The sequence below is a fragment of the Equus przewalskii genome, chromosome 14, assembly GCF_037783145.1.
Source record: "Equus przewalskii isolate Varuska chromosome 14, EquPr2, whole genome shotgun sequence".
NCBI classification, from domain to species: domain Eukaryota; kingdom Metazoa; phylum Chordata; class Mammalia; order Perissodactyla; family Equidae; genus Equus; species Equus przewalskii.
In genome coordinates this window covers 17,782,406-17,803,545 of record NC_091844.1, presented here as the reverse complement: position 1 = coordinate 17,803,545, position 21,140 = coordinate 17,782,406, and the positions used below count along the sequence as shown (strand labels likewise).

The 21,140-nt window shown below is 48.4% G+C and overlaps 1 protein-coding gene across 17 annotated transcripts in view; it reads right to left on the bottom strand.

Annotated features, from left to right (window-relative positions):
• Positions 1-21,140, bottom strand: part of REEP1 (receptor accessory protein 1) — a 98,084-nt gene continuing 76,944 nt past the window's right edge. For 7 of the 17 annotated variants that reach the window (XM_070572203.1, XM_070572200.1, XM_070572195.1 and 4 more), the window contains 4 exons: positions 15,843-16,020; positions 11,925-11,960; positions 5,366-5,523; positions 1-3,099 (listed from right to left, as the gene is read on the bottom strand). In XM_070572203.1, the coding sequence (XP_070428304.1) occupies positions 3,028-3,099; positions 5,366-5,523; positions 11,925-11,960; positions 15,843-16,020 (444 nt within the window). In that variant the 3' untranslated portion in view covers positions 1-3,027. Of the gene's footprint in view, positions 3,100-5,365; positions 5,543-8,876; positions 11,961-15,842; positions 16,021-21,140 lie in introns of all 17 variants that reach the window. The other 10 variants (XM_070572202.1, XM_070572196.1, XM_070572191.1 and 7 more) reach the window with 3 other exon arrangements.

Sequence of the window (21,140 nt, the reverse complement as noted above, 5' to 3'; positions counted from 1 at the left end):
TTTTTTAAAAGAAAAATGTTAAGACTTTATTCAAGATATATATATCAGGCATTGTAACAAAACAGCAGAACTTCAACCTTTGGAATACTGTAATTTTACATCCCTTTGATGCACAGTCCAGTATACTATTTTATTACAGATCGTTCTATAGGGACTACAGAAATAAACTAGGGAAGTACACACAGTCACAATCTAGGATGTCAGCTGTTCTGTGTGTGCTGTTTGAGAATGAAGCACATCCTTTACCATTTCAAATACTGTGCAAGGTGAAGAACTAGGAAGGTGCTCAATGGTGGGTATGGTTGACAAGCACAATTATCACAAACATACGAACAGTTTACTATGGAAAACACACATTTCAAAGGCCAGCGAAGTGAGCAGGCTATTCACACAAAGCCAGGAGGGACAAACTCTCCAGTTTGTAAGTACAACATGACATCTCACCTCAGAGACAGACGGGTGCTCAATGGCAGATAACTCAAAGTTATTACATGAAAATCACAGACTTTTGAGCTAGCATTTTGTAAACAGCCTGTGTCTATAATCAGCAAATTAAAAACATTCAGTTATATCCTCTAGACAGAACACCACACCACTATGTGTACACTTTGAGGCATTCACATTTTATGTCAGTCCATACACAAATATACAGCTTGTTGGATAAGTAAACACATTTTGCCAGGAATATGACAGCTGCTCTAGTTGTACAGTGAGTGTTTTTAAGAGAGGAACCAACTCCCTAGTCAACACTTGAAGGAAAAATAGTTACATTTACATTAAGACAGCAGTTTGGATACCTTTATATATTTTAACTCTTGAATGAGAAGTAATACAGCATGTCTGAGAGTAGAGTGCTTCAAACTTGTTTTTGGCATAGTTGAGTGCAAACTTGATATCCTATACTTGCTAAGATTTTCCACTGTAAAATGATGAAAATAGCTTGTTCGCAATAGGATTTTAATCTCTGCTGCTAAAGGCATTTATTATTTTGGCAAAAAAAAGTTGCTAAAAAGCTGCTTAAGCTTTTTCTGCACTTGTTTCTGATAATTCTGGGTACTCCCAACTAACAGGTAAATATGTTTTAAAGTGTATATTTTTCCTCTGAAACTATTCAGTGAGCTTGAAGCAAACAGATTTTCTGTCTTCCCTAACGGGTGTAGGTATCAGTGGGTGTGGGGCACAGACAATGAACAGACAGCCTCTCTTTGCCCTCTGAACCACAAATCTGCTTTTAGGTGTATTTTCCTAAATCTTTTGTAAATTACAAAGTCACCTGCAGAGGAATCGTGGGAAGAAGGGATTTAATTATGCATACCTAGTAAGAATCAATTTCAAGTAAAAACCCTTTCTGAAGTGGCTCTGATCCAGCTGATGTCTCAGCAGAGACCACTGGTGTATGTTCGCGTAGCTCAGTAATGGAACGGTCTAACTGTGCCTGTTTACAGCTGGTTGACAGTTCTACGTGGTACATAACACTAACTCTCTAGTCTTCAGGGCATATCTATGAACAAACACAGTCCAAGTATTATAAGTAACTGGGTTGTGACCACTGCATGCATTACACTGAAGAAAACACCATCTCTAAGCACAAATACACGAGTCCTCCATTTAAGCTCAGCTCTCCAAGGGGAGAGCAGCTGCCTCAGACCCAAATGCTATTTAAACCAGATTCGTCTTTTCAGATAAAATTCTCAGTCTAAGCAGGGAGTCTCCTCAGATAGTGCTTTATTCTCCTACTAAGCGATCTGGGCTTGTATAAAATGTCTGTTAAGACATGGAGTGCCCATGAGCTTGCGGCTTCTCTCTTGTTCATGATCTGCACAAGCCAAGAAGGGGACAGGAGGGCGTGAGCCACAGCCGCCCATGTTGCTGAGCAGCAAGTCGGATCCGTAAAGATCTCAACCTCTGAAGCCTTTCTAGAACCCAGCATTCTGATTGTTACACAGGTGTCAGGTGTATTTCATAGGGTATCTGAGACAAAGCACAGTCCTAGGTTTGATTTTGTTGTGGTTGGCTGGTTGGCTTTTGCTTAGTGTTCTCTAAAACAAAGTGCTCAGGTTGTAGGCTCCTCTACGTGGAGGAGTCACAGCACTGGGTACTCTGAAGGAGAAAGAGTCATTCATCAAGCACTCTGCAGCACTCAAAATGGTTCCTCACAACAGTTCTGAGTCCACATCCCCCAAGAAGTTTTCCCAAAGGTGAGCCACCTGCCTTAGGCAATAGTAAATCCCCCTAAAGGATTCGGAGGCTCTGATCCTGAGTCCAAGGGAGAGACAAGCTTTCCGTGACTCTTCTCTTATTCTAGGCTGTTCCCCAGACCTCATTACACTCATCTGTCACTACAATCCCGTCTCTCTTCATTCTAAACTTCTCTGGTCTACTGATGAAACAACTGTCAAGAACATGGACCATCGTCCTGCAGGAAAAGGGATGTTTTACTGGAGTTGTATTTGGAATCTCTACAAGCAAATCTGAGACATTCTCTAGAGTCAAAAAATTTTTTACACTTCTGTTTTTGCAGTTTTCTCACAAATCAGAACCTCTGGCAGCCCTTACGAGTCCATTATATTAAGCCAAAAGCCATAAGTATGTACATCGTAGTCCAAAGTATTAGTACCAAGAACAAAAAAGTTTTAAAAAATTGCTTTGTTTGCATTTACAGGACTAAAAACAAAGTATGCAACAAATAAATTACAAATGTACATCTCAGCAGTGTTGGGGGGATCTTCTTGTAGTTCTAGAAACACACTGCTGTCTAATTATAACCCAACTGGGGAAAATTACTAACCTCAGAAGACTTAAAGATCACCCCCCACACACACCACCTTTCCCTTTAGCCTCTCCCCACCAAAGAAAGAAAAGAAAAGGGAAAAAAAAAGAAGTGGAAGAGGGGAGAGAGAAAAGGCCGTGTCTGTGAGGCTGCACACTCAAAGCACACCAGCGTGTGGATTTCTATGTTATTAGTGCGTAGCTCTTTAAGGCAGAGAAGAAACATTCTGTGGATCCGTTGCTGTTGGCTCATCTCACTCACGTGGTTTCAGTGGTCAAGGATGAGGTACTTTTCTTCCTGAAGCGAGATCGAAGGATTCTAGGCGGTGCCTGGTAGAAAAAAACAGAAAAAGGCATCCCTCAATTTGGCATAAACATAGAATCTTTTGAGGATAGCACCTAGATGGGTTTGTGTTGAGAACCTCCAGCTCCTTTGGCCAAATGCACGTGTGTGAGAGTCAGCTGGCTGGGGCTGGGGGCTCACTCTGGGTTTCCACAACAGGAGTCAGAGTCCCATCCCAAGCATCTCTGTGAAGCTGAGCCAACTGAGAAGGCCACTGCCTGCCCCTTCTTCATGCTCTCCTAAGTCCCTGGATCTCCCAAGCAAATGGTTGTGCCGAAGGATGACACATCTTCTTTCTGCCTTGGGAACAAAATGATCTTAACAAGTGACTCAGCAGAGAAAAGTGTCCCCCATCTCTTCCCCTGGTCTTTGTTGTTTCCTTTGGTAACCGGCCTGATGTTTCTTGGCACCTGCTTAAAATTTCCATCACCAAATTTCCAGTCCTCTTTCTGGATATGAAACCCTTTAATGCACGGAAAACCACTCAACAAAGGGAAACACTGTCCTTAAGTATAGAGGGTTGCACCTCATCTCCCCTGCAAATGACTATCAAGGGACCCCTCCTTCCATGGTACCCACACATCACAGCAGGAGTTACTACTACCATGAAAGAAGGACAATGTTTTCTCCTAGCATAGTAGTCAAGGGGGTTCACACAGCTGGGTCCAACCTATCCTCATCCCGTCTCTGTCTACCTCTCTGAACTCAACTTCTTTTTCTATACTGCCTTTCACACCTCTGTTCCTTCTGACTGGAAGCCTTTCCTTCTTCCCTTCTCTGCCTTGCTATTTCTAGTCCTCTTTAGGACCTAGCTCCAAAGTCACTCCTAGGCCCCCAGCCCCATGGCCCAACCTCACACAACCAGGATTGTCACCTCCTTTGTTTTCATAGTGTTTTGCACATGAGAGGATATCAGAAGATTTTGTACCCAAGCAGAGTGTGCTAACTCACTGTCTCCCCCACCACACTATGAGCTTCCTGAGGCCAGGTCCCTGTTCACCACCATTTCACAGAGGGTAGCTCAGTGCCCAGCAGGCACACAGAAGGGAGGGGGAGGGAACGAAGCAGGGAACAGAAGGCTCAGGCCTCCACATCTTGAGTCCTCACGATACACCTTTATGACTAGGCAATGTCTACCAGCCACCTCTGGACATAGAGTAAAAGAAGAATTGGTGAAGCCCATATTTTAGTAAACTGCCTCAGGCTGCTTAACAGTAAACAGGAAGGCAGGTTATGCATCTTTTAAAAAAAACAAAACTGGCACAAACCCTCAGGCCCTAGGATGCTTTTGGCACAAACCTTCAGGCCCTGGGATATTTTGGGCCCCTCTCCCCATCACAGGGCTGCCCAGGCCATAATGGACTCCTTGAGCAGTGTCCAAACCCGGAACATCTCGAATCAAAACCTCGAACTTCAAAATCAACCCACGTGTGTCCCACCTTGGGGAGGAATCTGCTGAACTCACGCATACTGCAGTGGTAATAACTTCAGTACCAGCATGACTGGGGCCACAGGCCATTGTGTTTCAGCAGGGAAACCTTTCAATGCATTTCCTCACCTGAGTCTCACGGGGTCTCTACTCTGTGGACAGAGGGACTCCCAACTTGTTTCAGATGGATTCTCAGGATGAAGTATTCAGCAGATGGGGAATAGGAGAGGTGACATGAGGGGGCCTCCAATTCTGCTGGCCCTACACCTGAGCCCAACGCTTGTGACTCCTCACCCAGGTCACAGAGCACAGCCCGCAAGGCTCTAGGCTTGGCCCTCCTGCTGCCAAAACTCCATCCACATCTACAACTGGCAATAGTACATATACCAAGTGTATTGTTTTGGTCCTTTTAAAGGGCTGTGCCCCTTTAAGAACATTTTCTGAATACCTGCTTTGAACCAGGTACCATGCTGTGTCTTGGAGATACAATAATGAACAAGCTTTACTTACAAAAACTTGTCAAATAACAGATTCTGAATTTTGCTTCCAAAAAACACTCACTTGGGTTGCTTTTCACTCACACATCCCAGGTTAGCAGTTGTTAACTTTTATTTTGAGACCTATTTCTAAGTAAAATTAGTAGGGTCTTCTTTGCCCCTTGCCAAATAGCTAGATGGTGCCTAGCGGGAGGGAGATCTTCCCACCCCAGGCACTCGGGAGATGCTGGGCACCTCAAGAGCTGCAGGTCCCAGGACCCCCAGATCTCCAGGGCAAAGCCCTTGTGCAAACACATGCTCCAACCCACAGCCCCAGACACCGTGTACCTCCAGGGGGATCTCCGTCTTTCGAGGCGCCTTATACTTGTACATGAAATCCAGCAGGTCCTCCTCCTCCTCCTCCTCGTCAGAAAACGCCAATGGGTTTTGGACCTGGTGAGGCTCCCATGCCTTCACACCACCCTCATTCACATCTCCCTCAACCACTTAATGTCCATTTACAATCTACACAGAGGAGACAAAGTACAGCGAGGAGGGATCAGCGTAGAAAGGAGCGAGGAAGGCAGGCAAGGGCACGGTTAGGCGCACAGCACGACAAGCCAGGCCTGTTAGGACAGCCGAGGCCCCTGTGTCTGAAGCCAGCATCCTCTGGGGTTACTGCAGGGGGATCTAGGGTTGTGAGGGGGCAACTGTGAGACTGGTCAGGCACTGTGCACAGGAACAGGCTTCAGAATCTACTGATAAGCTACCAAGGGAGATGGGGCACCGTTCCCCTGGGAGAAGAAAGGCGCTGCCTTAACTGAGATGTGTCAAACCCTGCAGCTTAGACCTGTGACGCCACACAAGAAGAATGCTCGGGGAAACAATCTCCTCTAGAAAGGACGGTGGCAGTGATTTCAAGGGAGGGAACAGCACAGTTTTCTGTTATACACACAAGCACCGTTGGCAGTGCATTACACTTGTGTATTCAGCTCCAAGCATTCTTTAAGAACCAGGATGCAAAATGCCAGGAAGCCTTCAGAGAGAACCTTCAGCAAAGCTATGCAGATTTTTCATTTCAAAGGCGGAGTCCCAGAGAAGCAAAGGAACCTAGTGGGAGGAGAATCTAGTAGTCATCTTCCCCTCAAAAATGACAGCAAGTTTCCTCTTTTAGCCTGCCTTGATTAAATCCCCAGGAAAAGCTCCAGGATCAGTTCATGTCATTGAATGCACAGTATTTTTTAAGTGTTCAAATGCTGAGCATATTCCATGTCATCCGGCCAGGTGGTCCTATCTTAGTTGAGATATAAAATATTTCCTGCCTGTACCTGGCTTATCTGACACCAATAGATACATCTTTCCATGCTTCATACGTTGTTTTCACCTAGAATCACAGAAGACAAAGCTACAGGGCCCTCAGACCATCTGGTCCAACCACCCTGAGGCCTGCAGATAGAAACCAGAGCTCTTTCATCTTTCTACTGCCCCTAAAAACATGTTCAGCCATCAAATGAGTTCCCGCCATCAAAGGGGACTCGCTAGACTATAACAGCACCCGCTGCGGGTTGAGTAAAACTAACAACGGAACCCGATCTTGAGCAGCTTTCCCAGTTATTGCTGCTGTGCCCCTCAACGGCCAGCAGGAGGCAGCACAAGAGCATAGTTGTCTTAACCAAGAATTTCAAAGCTGAATTGTAGGCCGGGAGTGACCTGCTCAGAAGGGCCAAGTCGGAGATCATCTTTGATCTTTTTGCTGTGTGCATCCCCCAGCCTGTTCACTCGGGTTTAGATTGTCCTCCGGTCCCTTTCCCTGCCTGAATCAGCTGCACCCTTAGGCCTCTGTTGAACATGAGGACCAGCAACTCCAAGGAGCTCTCCCTGAATACTCTGGCTCTTGATGGGCCCCCACTTGGTGACCCCACCTGCGCTTGGAATCTGTACCACATAGCTTGTGCTGTGTGCCCTGGTTCTCCTCTCAGTCTCATTGTCTCAGCCCAAGAGAAAGCATCCCAAGCTTAAGGGAGCACAGCTGATCTTCCCTCAGTCCCTCTGAACACCTGATGCAGGGCTGAGCACACAGTGGCCACTTGTCCACTAATCTAGGTGGAATTCTTACATCATCTCAGAGAGCTCAGCTCTTGCCCCAAATCAGAACTCAACCCCATCCAAAAGGAAATTCCTTCTGTGCACAGATAACTCCTGCCTGATAGGATGAAAAAGAGATAGACCTGCCCAGGACCAAAAGCCCTCGGACCAGGGCAGAAATTGCAGAATCAGCCTGGCCAGCTCCACCCCAGCCTGAAACCCCACATCCTGGGAGCGGGCTTGGGGACTGGTTTGAGTCGGTGCCTCTGTATAAGCAGTTTCCTGTAAATCTGGGTCCACGGCTTTCCCTGTACTGATCATTCTGGGGTTCAGAAGGCAGCCCAGTGTCACTACAAGATCCTCAGGCATCTAACAAGTCAGCCTACTCACCCAGTCTGGATTCACTGAGACCGAGCAACGAACTCACACATTACCAGAATAATAATAATAATGACTACCACCACTACCTCAGGACTGAAACCAAATGGCTTTCAGTTTGTTCTCCATTGCATGCTTGAGCAGGGCCTAAAGGGTAGGAAAGAAATGGCCCTCTGGCCCACCAGGAGTGATGGGTCAAGGGGCACCCAGATATCCAGGCAGGAATGGAAAACAAGTGTTCAACTCAGTAGAGGCTGGGAGTAAAGGAGGCGAGTGTGGACAGCTCAGAGGGCTGGAAGTAGCCTTAGAAGGAAGCCATGGAGAGAACCTACTAAAAAGAGAAGAATCCTGCTGGTCACTGTGTTCGCTGAGGGTTTTTGGCCAAGAACGTTGTTTGTAATATTCTGCTTTACTCTCGGGACCCATGAGAATAAACATTCTGGACAAGCTGGGCCTCTGAACCTCTGGTTGGCTATTTTGTTGTGACACTGAATCTCTTACCTGCATTTCCCTCTTTGCACTGGCTGCGTGGAAGCCCAGCATCTTTGGCAGTGTACAACTCTATGGCATGCATTTTACATTTTCTTCTCACCTCTGACTCCATCTTACCTGCCTATTCTCTTTCCCCCCAGCTTCATTTCTCTTAATTTGGTTTGATGTATCATCTATAATTCCACAGGTGGACTTAAATCCTTTTTGGAACAAGGAGTAGTATAAATGAAGAAATAAACCCCACAGAACATGGTCCCACTAAGAGGGGCACCAGGATGAAGATGAGGATGAGTGGCTGGGCAGAAAATTCAGCAGTGTACCTCCTCAGCACTCTCCTCCCTGGAGATCTAACTAGAATGTGTGATTCAATAGGTCCTCACCCCTGGCAACAGGCCTGAGCAGGTATCACTATCCACATCTTAATATTCTGATTCCTCCAGACACAACCTGTACAGGAAGAGCGTCTCTCTTGCAAAGTCATGGCCACAACCACCACCTCCAAACCTCAGGTGGTGTCAGCCATGGCCTGGAGCCCAGAGAGCTGCCACCATGGTGCCCAAGGCTGGGTGGCCTCTAGGAAGAGGCAGGGGTCCTGCTGTCTTCCACTGCAGGGGAATGAGTGTGTGGTTTGGGCTGACATTAAGCATGAATAATCGTGTCATGCTGGGAAGCGGCCCCTCCTCTTCTCTCTGTGGGGAGGGCAGGGAGGGAGAAACTGGCAGAGACTCAGCCCTTAAAGGCCTGAGCAGATCGTCTGCACTGAGCCCTAGGCCTCCCCATCCCCCAGGCAGCAGAACAACCCCCAGGTTAGCAAACACATAGCACACAGCACACATTAGTGGGAGCTATTAATGGAAGTCGGCAAACGTGTCTGAAGAAGAGCACACCCATCTGCAACACTTACATTCGCGTCCCCGACAGCCACCGAGGAGAAAGAAAAGAATATTCTGTTAGGGAAGGGTCTTTTGAGATGAAATTCACACACACGTGCAAAGATGCGTGCACACGCACACGTACATGCACACGCACTTCACGTGCTCTTAAGAGCCAACGGCTGCTCCTGCTGTCAGAGGAAAGACACTGCCCCGGGGCCACACTCAAGTAAAACGCAATTCTCTCTGTCTCTCCTTTAATAGAGAGTGGAAATAGGGATGGCTGCTTTTTACAATGATGTCCCACACACTTGATCAAAAAAAAGGAAAAAAATCCACCTCTATGACTAATTCCAAGCAGTAATACAGAGTTCAGTTCTTTGTTACGTCAGGGGAGGTAGGGAGAAAGGAGGGGAGAAAGGGCGGTGGGCATGAGAGGAAGAGAATAACAGAAAAACAGAGGCAGAGACATGCAGGAAGCAATAAGGAATAGAGCGACAGAGGGGCAGGAATGGGCAGAAGTGGGGAGACAATGCTCTCCTGGGATCTGTGATGCAGATGAAAATCACTTCAGGGGACCAGGAGGGTCCCTCTGACCAAAACATCTGTGACCCTGAAACCCCCTCTCACGGCATCGCTGCCGGAGAGCTGGCCTCCAGCCCCGGGCGTGAGACAAACCTCCCCCAACACCATGTATGGACACTTCCCAACCCAGAACCCTTCCCTGGCAGGGATGGACAGAGTGGGCAGGGCCCCAGGGGCACCTAGCTCAATCCCACCATGCTACAGAGGAGGGGACTGAGGCCTCACGTGGAGGGACTTCCCCAGCGACACAGAAGGAAATGGGGTAGACTGAATTGTCAGCTGGTTCCTTGCAAGCAGACCTGGGGCGGTGAGTGGGAATTCCAGGGCCCCAGGTATTAAGAGGGTCCTAGAAAGAGAGGGCTGGGGCAAAGGCCCCCAGATCATGATTCTGAGCAGGGCCACCCCAGCCTGAGGTCCCCACCGAGGCCTGCCTGCTACTCACTCCCCAACAACCCCCAGGCCCACAGCTCCAGGGAGAACAAAATTTCCTACAATCAACTGCAGTTATATGTAAATGCACTGGCAATGCAGCCTCTGATTACGAAACCACCAGGTGTCTCAGGAGGTAAGGGCTTCCCAGAGAGCGGCACAGAGCAACCCAAGAGGAAAGAATGAAGGAGAGGGCAGCTTTACACTCCCTGGTCCCCCAAGTGACAATATCTCAGAATTAAAAGCTTTCCTAATGGCTCATGGAATTTACAAACTCAGAACTTTAAAGGGTGAATAGATAGAAATAACCACAGTCGCCTGAGGCCACTGGGACTGGTGGTTGTTTCCCAGGAACCAGTTCGTCCACCATGCCCCAGTGTTAGCCTCCAGCGCTGGAAACAGCTGCGTGCAGGCTGCAGTCCCTCAGTTTCTTTCTTTCTTTTTATTGAGATATAATCGACATATAACACTATTAGTTTTAGGTGTACAACATTATGTTTTGATATATACATATGCCTTTCCATTTCTGATGTGGACCAGGATGCCCCAAGGGATACACAGCTGGTTAGAATCAGAGCCAGGGTGGGATGCTGGTCCCCAGTGTCCCCTGCTTAGGGCTCCTATGACTGTCAGTTCACACTGGGCTTACGGCCTCCAACACCCCCAGGTCTTCTACAGACCTTAAAAAAGCTTAGCACTGAGAAGCCTTAAAAATTAAGAAACGGAAGGAAAACAGAAAACTTCTTATCATGCAGCATCATGTCCTCCTGCTCTCCACAGATGTGGAGGGACCTGCCGTGCCTCAGTGGCACCAGCGCTGGCAGCACAGGCAATAAAGGGCACCACGTGTCCCCTCCTTCTTCCGTCACGCCAGCCAGCAGCTGCGGGCCACGGGCGGCCCCTGTCGCCTTCTAAGCCAAAGGCAGTCCCTCCATGGGGGTGAAAGGGGAGCTGCGTTAGTCTGGCACCTTATTCTCTAGTCTCTCAGGTGTCCAGTGAAAGTTAGAGGAGCAGGTCAGGAGAGAACAATATGGCCCACCGCGGGGTGGCCACAGCTCCACCAAGCCGTCCTTCACACACGTGGAGGGCAGCTGCGGGACTGTCCAGGACAGGGAGACTCCAGGCTCATCCCCTCTCCCTAAGTTTTCCTGGCTGCTCCAGGCATAGTCATCATCACCACCTTCATCCTGCTAAAAGCCCTTTCATAGCCATTTTCATAACAGTGCAGTGAGGTGGGGAAGCAAGGGACCTTTATCTCTATTTTAAGATGAGGAAACCAAGGCTCTGAGTGGTTAGGGACCCACGCACAGTTACACAGCTAGTAAGTAAGTGGCAAAGCAGGACCAGGGCTCCCTTGGCTGCACCAGGACCAAACCCCCTGGAACTGCAGGGCTTTGTCACTTGAGAGGACCTGGGTAAGTTCCTGTGTCATCACCCAGAGCACAAGGAAATCCGACCCAGTGGTGGTTTTAAAATACCTCCATACATTCTTTGACACTCCTCCCTTCAAGAGGTGGAGAATAATTCCCTTCTCCTTGAGTGTGGGCTGGACTTAATGACTCACTCCCAACAAACAAAATGAGGCAGAAGTGGTGGTGTGTGACTTTAAAGACTAGGTCCTAAAAGGTACTGCGGCTTCCCACTTGCCCTCTCTCTCTTAGACCAGTCACTCTGGGCGAAGTCAGCTGCCATGTTGTAAGGAGGCTCAAGCAGCCCTGGAGAGGCCCATATGGTAGGGACTAAGGCCTCCAGCCAACAGACACAAAAGAGCCATCTGCATCCTCCAGCTCAGTCAAGCCTTCAGATGACTGCAGCTCTGGCCGACATGTTGACTACAACTCTTGAGAGACCCTGAGCCAGAACTACTTGGTTGAGCTGCTCCCAAATTTCTAACCTGCAGACACTTTAAGAGAATACACGTTGTTGTTTTAAGCACTTAACCTCCTGACCCCTCCCCCTAGACCATGCAGCTGAAAGGGAGCCCCAGGGTCAGATGCCAGCTCATGGTTAGAACCTCCTCCTGAGGCCAGAGTCCAGCACACTGCAGAGGCTGGCTGCTTACTCACCTTTCCAGGTCCTGCAGGTGGAGCAGCAGGTACATACTGTGGGGATGGGGGGCACATCAGTGATATCCCCCACTAGACAGGAATGAGCCCCAGGCAAACAGGGAGGCCCCAGTGAGGTGTGGGATCCCAGTGTGTTCAATATAGGGGTCCCAGAAATGTGGGTCTCTGTAGAGACACCAAGGTGGGAGAGGGGATCATTCCAGATTCAGCTTCCTCTCAGGTGCTAGAAAATGTCCTTGGCTGGCCCACAGAGGTCAGTCCTTATATCCTGCAGCCCTGGGGAATGCAGGGGATGGGGTCAAAGTTTCCTCTAGGAAATAATTCCAACCACACTTGTTCAGATGCCCTGCTCTTTACGCCCTCCAGTTCAGCAGGCCCTCTGAAGGGCTTAGTGTCTGACCATTTGGTGGAAGGCCTAACTGGCTGCTGCCTTGCACATTCCATTGGTCTCGGTGCACATCCAGGCCTTGGTACACAGGAGGTGCTCACTCAATACGAGCTGAGTGTCTCCACGTCCACACACGGCAAGGATCATTCTTCCAACTCCCTTTGCACCCCTTCTAGGGTCCAATGCCAGGCTTTCACTGGATAGTGTCTGACAAAATGCCTCCCAGTTCCTTCTGCAGGGAGGAAAACTCCATATTGATAGTTTGCACAATGGGCATATATTTTTATTTTACATAACTTGTTACATAATATCTCCTTCTATTTTGTACTTTTTTCTCTAGGCATCATGTATTCAAGATCTGCCCCGACCTACACTGAAACTGCTACTTCCGCTGGCTGCACCTAATTCCACCTCTTACCCGTCCTCTCCCAGGTTGCCTTCAACTCCTGCCATCTGTCCAGGGTTTGCAAATTATCTTGTTTGCTCTCCTCAGAACCCTAAGAGGTAGGCTGAATAGAGATTACTGTGCCTTTTTCCCAGAGGAGGAAGCTGAAGGGAATTGGGCTTTTCTCCTGTGCCAAGGTCAAATCCTCTGGTCAGCGGCCGTCTGGGCAATCATTCTGAGAAGGTTCTGAGGCTGAATCTAGGCCCTGTGCCAACAAGCGTGGTGACTGCTCTGTGATGTCTGCCTTGCTGTCTCTGCACAGGCCCAGTGCCACCCAGCCCGGATGGAAGCCAGAGGCCCTTTCTCTTACGCCCCCACACCTGGTGTCCGAGGCCCACAGTGGGGGTTGGGAAGGCACACCAGCCCTGTGTGGCTGGGCCTCCTTTACCAGACTTCCTCCAAGACACCCTCACCCTCAATTCAGGGGTTATGACACCCCCAGGGCCTCTGACCGGGGCGCTTTCGCCCTGTGCCCAGGCCCTGGGCCATCTTTTGCCTGTTTTTCTTTCTGAGATAATTTTTATTTTAGGCCCCAGAACAGCTGGGGCAAGTGCCATACAGCGCCTGTCGTCCCTGCTGGGTCAGCACCTCCCTTCTCTGCCTCCTGAAGCCACAGGTGCCAAGGCCAAGGGCGGGCAGGGAGGAGAACTGGCTCATGTTGCAGCACAGCGGGTTCTCTCTCTGGTTCTCCATGAACTGCACCTGCTCAGCCTGCGACCAGAGTGCTCCCCACTGCCTCCCAGGGGCCTAGCAGAGGATGTCACTGCTAACAGAGGGCAGCAGGGCCAGCACCAAAACAAATCATCCCAAAGCCACTTCCATCTGGCGCTGGTCTGGAAGATGTTCAAAGTCTGGGAGATACCTCCCATTGCCTTTTAGATCCTACCAGCTTCTCACTTTCCCACTTCTGAGGCTGCTCTGAATAATTCACCAAGGGGATATCTAGGCAGGAGGCCTGGGTTCCAGTCCTGTGAGGCCTTGACCCAGTGCATGACCTCTCCGAGCCCACTCCCTCTACTTGGTTCACCTCCATAATGACAACATAGAATCTCAGTGGCAAAGGCACTATGGGACCACCTATGCCCACTTCCCAGCCAGAGCAGGCATCCCTCCCTAGAGCCTGAGAACATGATCATTCAGCTTTGGTTTGGGCCCTTCCAATGTCAGGGGTCTCACTGCCTTACATGGCAGCTCATTCCTCTCCCGGACACTTTCATGTTATAAAGTGCTTTTGGAGGTGAGTTAAAGAAGAAGAACACTGACAGCAGCTGCTCCGTGGAGTGCCAGGCATGATCCTAAGCCTTTTACATGGATTATTTCATCTGAATCCCACAACAGCCCTGCATACGCGTACTGTCGTTCCTCGTATACAGATCAGGAAGCTGGGGTGTGGAGGGGGAAGCAGCCTGCCCAGGTCACACAGGGGTAAGTGGCTACTGCCCCTTGAACCTCACCTCAGCCGTTCTCACTCTGCCCTCTGAGCCTCACAGAACTGAGGCCTTGTTTTCTTCCAAATGACAGGTTTCATCTGCGGCTCGGTAGCCAGTGAGCTGACCAAGGGTGGAGGTGACACCTAATTCCACTTCGTAACCCTATTTCTGGAACAGTGCCCAGTAGGTCAAAAGCTGCAGATGCTCAGTGGTGAGCAAACAGAGGGCACTGGCCCAGAGTCCAGGCCACAGGAGATGCCACTAGCAGGTGATCCTGGGGACAGCTCCCTTCCCTGGGCCATCATCTCTTCATTGGTAAAATCAGACAGTTAGACTGAGTGATCCCTGAGGTCCCTTCCTGCCTGGCCTTTTGCAATTCCATTCTAAGTTCCCCTGAGGGGGGTTCCCTCAGCAGATACCCCCTCCCTGAGGTGGAACTCCCTCCCACAGCCAAGCCTCCACCTTCCCAACCCGGCCAGGGTTAAAACATCTCCCCTCCAACAGAAAAGCCACATTCTTCAAACCTGGCCTTGGGGTCAAAGGGGGTATTCCCGAGAGGAGAGGAAAGTGATGGCCACCAGGCCTGGCTCTGAGCTGTCCTCCTTTGCCTGGCAGGGAGCATGAGTCATCCTTCTCAGGGCAGCCACAGGGCTACTTCTTTCCCATCCACGTCTAAGACCCTCAAAAGTCAGGTGGGGTCCCTGGGGCTTGGGGCTGAGGTGCCTCCTGCAGGCGGCACCTCACAGCTTGCAGTCAGGGTCCAGATGGCCTGGATGTCCCTGTTTGTACACTTAAGGGCAGGGCAGCCACCAGGCACATGTCACAGCCACCAATTCCAAAAAAGTGGCCCAATTCCCATCCTCAGGTTCAACTTCCCACCAGGGGTGAGGGCAGAGATGGTGATCCAGAACCGGCCCTGCACCCCCTTCACCATCAACTCTTCGCTGGCAGCAGCAGTGCTCAATGTGCTTGTCATCTCCCCAGGGAATGGTCTGGGAAACTGTGAGTCCTGGGCTAGCTCCCTACCCCCTAATCCATGCCCTTACCCTCCATACGCCTGAAACCCACTGACGGGTCAGACATTAGTGGGTCCCAAACGTGGCTGCACCTCAGTGGCATCACACATCTGGGTCTCACCCCAGACCTATGACTCCTCTGGGGATGGACCCAGGACTCTGCAAGTTTAACAAGCACCCAGGTCAATCCCCATACAGGCAACCTCATGCCAGGAGTTTGACAACCGGAAGTAGACAGACATCAGAGGTAGAGGTGCAGTTTCTGTAAAGCCCTGGCCTCCATAGGAATTAGAACTTAGAGCTGACGTGGCCCTTGGCATGTGGTGGCTGAGGGTGTACGTGGTGAATGGGGGCTCAGGGATGGGAGGGGAGGTAGAGTGAGAGAAAGGACAGGAAACAGTCATGCAGGAAAAAGGGACCATGAAAGCTATAAACCCCAGGTGGGTGGGAGGAGCCACGCAGATCCTCAAGACAGGTAAGCCTTGAGTGTGTGGGTCAGAGGAATGTGAGCCCTGGGAGTATGGGTTCAGAGAAGAAATCAGAGAAAGCTGCCTTGGCCCAGGTCCAGTTGTGCTGGTTGCTTCTAGGTTAGCGAGGCCTACATGAGGTGGAAAAGAGGGGAAGTGAGGCGACACCTACCTGAGCTGCCAGCGCTCTCAGAAGCACTCCTGGACATCTTAGGCTGGCCGTGTTTGCCGCTGGCCCGCCCGGACCCGGGTGGTGGGGGTCCCGAAGGAGCAGGGGCACCGTCTCCCCTGATGGTGCTGAGGTCCTGCATGCTGAAGCTCCGGAGTCTCTCCGATAAGGCACCCTGTCCCTGGACACAACACAGGAGGGGCACACATCAGAGGCCTGACCCACAGACCACGGGCAGAAGTCGGGGGCAGACACAACAACGGCCAAGAGGGAGCTCTGACAGCCAGCAAGGCGGAAATCAAGACCTGGAAGGACCCTGGAGAGGGGCAGGTACCGTGCACTTGCTGGAAACATTGAGAGCGTCAAGGCTCAGAATATTCCAGGGCCTCCTCTGGGGCTCCCAGCTCCTTCCTCTCCTTGAGACGCCCCCATGAGGAGCGAGAGCCTCAGACAGACCGGGGGCCAAGGAAACGACTGGCGTGTGCAGTTCCTGCTCTTCAGAGTTGTCTGCTGCTTCTCTGGCTTTACGTAAACAAAGATCCTTATACAGCTACACTTTTCTCAGTTACCAGGACACAAGAATCTGGTTAGAAAATCAAAACCTAATAATCTATGTGCTCAGTCCTTACCCTTTTCAAAGGAAATAAAATAGAGACAGTATTTTTCTAAATGTATGACAACAGCAATTTCCTTTATCTGTTCACGTTACGGTTTATGAGGCACATTTACTTCCACTGTCGCATTTGAGCTTCATAAAATACCCAAAAGGTAATGAATCAGGAGGGAAAAAAATGATATTTCAAAAAACCAACCAAACCAACCCTGCTGACTGTAACCATTTGATATTCTGAGGGAGCCGCAGAATTCATCTCAGCGGGAAATCGCTCTTTTGTTTAGAAAAGCAAGATCAATCCATTCTATTTACGAAAGGATCTGTGTCAGAGAGTGAAAACAAGCATGATGAAGGCTCAGGGCTGGTGGCATTGCATTAGGTGCCTCAAGGGCTGCAGAGGGAGACTTGGGGGTGGGCAACCTGAGCAGTGAGGGGGCTGGTAGGAGACTGGGCTTATTGAAAGTTGAGTTGGGATTTGAGCAAAAGGTGACAGGCAAGTGACCACCAGGCAAATCGATGAACTCGGGCATCTTCAGAAATACAGTCATGAGCCACACAACGACAGTCTGGTGAACCACAGACCACATATATGATGGACAGCAGGGGAGGGGCGAGGAGGTGTTTTATTTGGATAATGAAGGAGAATGGTCCTAGAGGGCTGGAGGACTTGGGGACAATAAGGCACAACAGACATAACAGAACCCACAAATCAGCACAAAATAAAGGAGAACAGCTAACCAGAGAGCTCTGGGCTGGGGGTGGGATCGGTGACACAAACAGGGGCCACAACAGCTTAGTAAGAGGTTTTCAGGGATGGCCGCAGGGATTGGGGGATTTTCTTTCATTTTACTTAATTAAAAAAATTGTAATGAAAATGAGCCACCAAAGCACAGCAATTCACTGAAGTGACTTTAGTTCATGAAGGAGCCTCTAAAGGAGCAAATGCAGAATGAGTTCGTCAGCAGGAAGGGGGAAAACAAAGGAGCTTGCAGACAGGTTTAGAAGAAATGTCAGCATAAAACAAAGATGCATTAAAATATGAAAAAGATAAGTTCTCAACCTACCAAAGATATAAAAGGTATGTCTCCAGGAAACTAACAGCAACAAAAAGAAAACTATTTAAAGAGTCAAATATGTACAATTAGAATTATAAATCCAGGCACAGGGGTGTTTGTAGGACATTACACAAAAAAAGACAGAAATCACCATGGTTGCCTCAGACACTGCTCTGGAATGAGGGTGGGCACGGGGCCCGAGGCCTCACCTTGTAGACAATAGCAGTTGGGTGGTCTTTGCCAAGAACAGGAGAGTGGGACCTGCCACCCAGTGTAATTTCCCCCAAATCTATCAGCCAATGATCCATGATTATTTTACTCAGAAACATTTTAGATGATATCTAGAATTTAGAAGAAATTAGATGACTAATTTCTAAGAAAAACTGATTCTGAAATACTCTGATAATTATAATGGAATAATTCAATGTTAGGTTAACATTCGGGAAAACCATTCACTGTTTTCTCTTTCATTAATCCTCCCATTTATTCATTTATCTCTTCAACAACTACTTATCAAGGACTTTCTAAGGGCAAGACATCATGCTGCTGTTATTAGGAAATACCAAAAATACAGCTTGAACTCTGACAAATGTAAAGAGACAACGGTACAAATAACCACGCAGAAGTGCCATACCAGAAGCTATAGAAAGTGAAGATTAAGAATCACAGTTCTAGAGTCAGACATGGATTCAGATTCCAGTCATATCCCTAAGAGCTGGATCACTTAACCCTTGTCCATCTCACTGTTTGCATTTGCAGACTAGCATCCACATGGCAGGATGGTGGTGAGGATCAAATGAGATTAAGCTCATAAAATATCCGTTACAAAGCCCAGTGCACAGTAAGTATTCAAAAAATGTCAACTATAATGACGATGTTACTGCGCTGCTTGAGACACACAAGTTACCGTTGAAATAAAAAACAGAAAGATCACTTCTAGCCAAAAGGACTAGTAGGGGCTTCATGATCCCAAGCCCAAATAAACGGTCAGGCCAGCTGTGTGGCCTAACTCCATCAACGTGTCTCCAGCTCTTACAAACGCTCAGCTGTGCATCTGAGAGAAAGCAGCAGCAGGAATCATACATGTCCATTTTAGCAAAGCACTCAATTCCACTCCCAGAAGCCAGCCAGCCTCGCTCCCACAGCACGAGCGTCATGAAGCCTGGAAGTGGCAGAGGTTAGGAAAGAGAAGGAGATAATAATAGCTCCCTATCAACCTAGTCCTGACTCAGAGGAAATCACAGCGGCATGGATGCAAGACTCTTGAAAACAAATTAGGCCGTACCCGTCACAACAATCTGAGATGGTGAAAATCAATACGGCTCTCTCACTTGTAAACCTCTCAGCCCTGCTCAGTGTCTACTCAAAACCTCATTTCCATTCACCTGCCAGCCCCATTCCACCCTGCCAATTTGGCCCTGCTCTGGAGAACCTTCATGTTGTTATTCTGGGAATAACCAAGAGTTGTTCACTGGTATTCTGCAAAATTGGGTTCTCTATTTTGGGAAAGTAAATTGGATTCCCTAACTTTGGAAAAGCTTAATACCATATTCTCCATAATTCAATGGGCCATGGTTACCATATTAAAAGCTTTGAGAAGTCCTACAGTGTCTCACTCACTGTATCCCAAACATATTTGACCACAGTGGGATATACTGTTTACTTGACCATCCAAAAGTCATTCTCAAACTCAGTTCTTGAAATGATGAGAAAAAATAGATTTCCCAACCTCCCTTGTAGCTGTGGATGGCCATGTGATATAATTCTGGCCAATGGGATGTAAGGGGAAATCTGCTAAGGGATTTCTAGGAAAGGTACTTTCTCTTCCTGATAGGACGAATAAAGCCGGACCCTGCTCCCGGCTTTCTGCCTTTGACTGTGGTGGAAATGCCATCTTGTGACTAGGAGACTCAACAGAGACATCCACTCAGAGCCTTGACATCACTAAGTCACTGGAACAATAACAGCACCCACTTACTTCTAGACTTCTTGCAAATTATTTTCATCAATTCCAAGACATATATTTTTTCATCTTTGAAATTGGAGTGGGTCTTACAATTGTTGTTGCCTGGACATCATGGTCACTGCACACACACGAATACACTTGGTTGTTACTCCCCAAGGCATGACTGGACAGCTGAAACCCCTGAGTGTTCAATTGACAAACCACTTAAGAAGCACTTGAGGAAGGAATATGAGTCCAACGTGTTGTCCAAAACACATTCCACTGACAACTTCTGGTAAGGTCGAGAAAGCAGCAGCATCTGAACTGGCATAACGGGTATCAGCAGCATGGATAAAAATCCCAGAGACAAAAGCTCCGCATCCCTACTGCTCTGGGAGGTAGAGAGTGATGCGGCAGGGTCATAAGTGGATCCTGGTGAGCTGAGCTAAAAAGTGACTCAGAAGACTCAGACTCTTCAGAAGAGTCTGAGAGTGAAGGAGTGAGGTTAGGAAGACCTCAATCAATTCATTGTGCTTACCTGTTCCTTTTAAATATGTACAAAAGTGACACACAAAAAAATCTATGTCTGAACAAGCCTAAAAGAGTCTTTTTAATAGGCAGAAGTAGAAAAGTCTGGTGAAAAAGCATTATGTCCTAATTTAATTGACAATATTTTCTTCCTTAGTGGTACATAAGATAACGACGTCTTAGAAACCACAGCATTTTAGATTCAGCGCAATATGGCTGCACTTTTCAGAGAAGCTTTCTCTAACCATCTGGGCTCCGCATCACGTGCTCTCAGAGCAGTCTGTACTTCTTTCTTGTACTCCATACAATTATATTTAACTATTGGCATTGTTTGTTAGTTTGCCCTCCCTCCAGATTATTTACTATTGCAGCCTTGGCATCTGCCACTCTACCTGATTGCATTAGAGGTCAAGGAGTTGAATGAATGAACGTATGACCGTTTATTGAGCAATCCTCTGAGTAAAGTGTGGCTGCGGGAAATCCCCATGCCCCACCCCAATGCATCAGCCAGGGTCCCCAACCTGAAGGAGCATCTTGTGGAACAGGGACTTGGGCTCTGTCCACAAGGAGTATATGAGAGATGCCAGAGTGCTGCAGGGTGCAAAGGTCAGAGGGCACAGATCTGAGAGGCCTGTCTGAGGGGACAGTCTGAGGTGTCCCCGAGGAGACCACACTTGACCTGGCCTTGGAGGACTTGGGTGGGTGAAGATGGGGACTGGGTGGAAAGAGAAGTATATTTCTTAGTATCTGTCATCACTGCCACTTCATTCCACCCCAGATGAGGTCTTTCTAGCTTTTTCTACTAAGGAGACAGGGGTCCAGTTATACTGTGTTAATGGCCAAATGAATGCATTTGTGAAAGTTCCTGCTGAAAGGTTACAGAGTTTTTTTTAAAGTAACTATGCCAGTGGAGGGCAGGGGCAGGAGTGAAAGTTACTCTTTACCGAATGCCCTCTTTTGTACTTTTAGAATTTTGTACCATGAACGCGTATTACTTTTAAGAAATCATTAGGATTTCATTTTTAGTAACAGCCATAGCACTCTCCCAAGGTAACTGAGGACCCCATTTTGTAAATAGAGGGCTTTCATGATGTTGAAAAATGCCATCCACACCAAAAAAAAAAAAAAAAAGTAGAACTATTTAAAAAAAATAAGCAAGA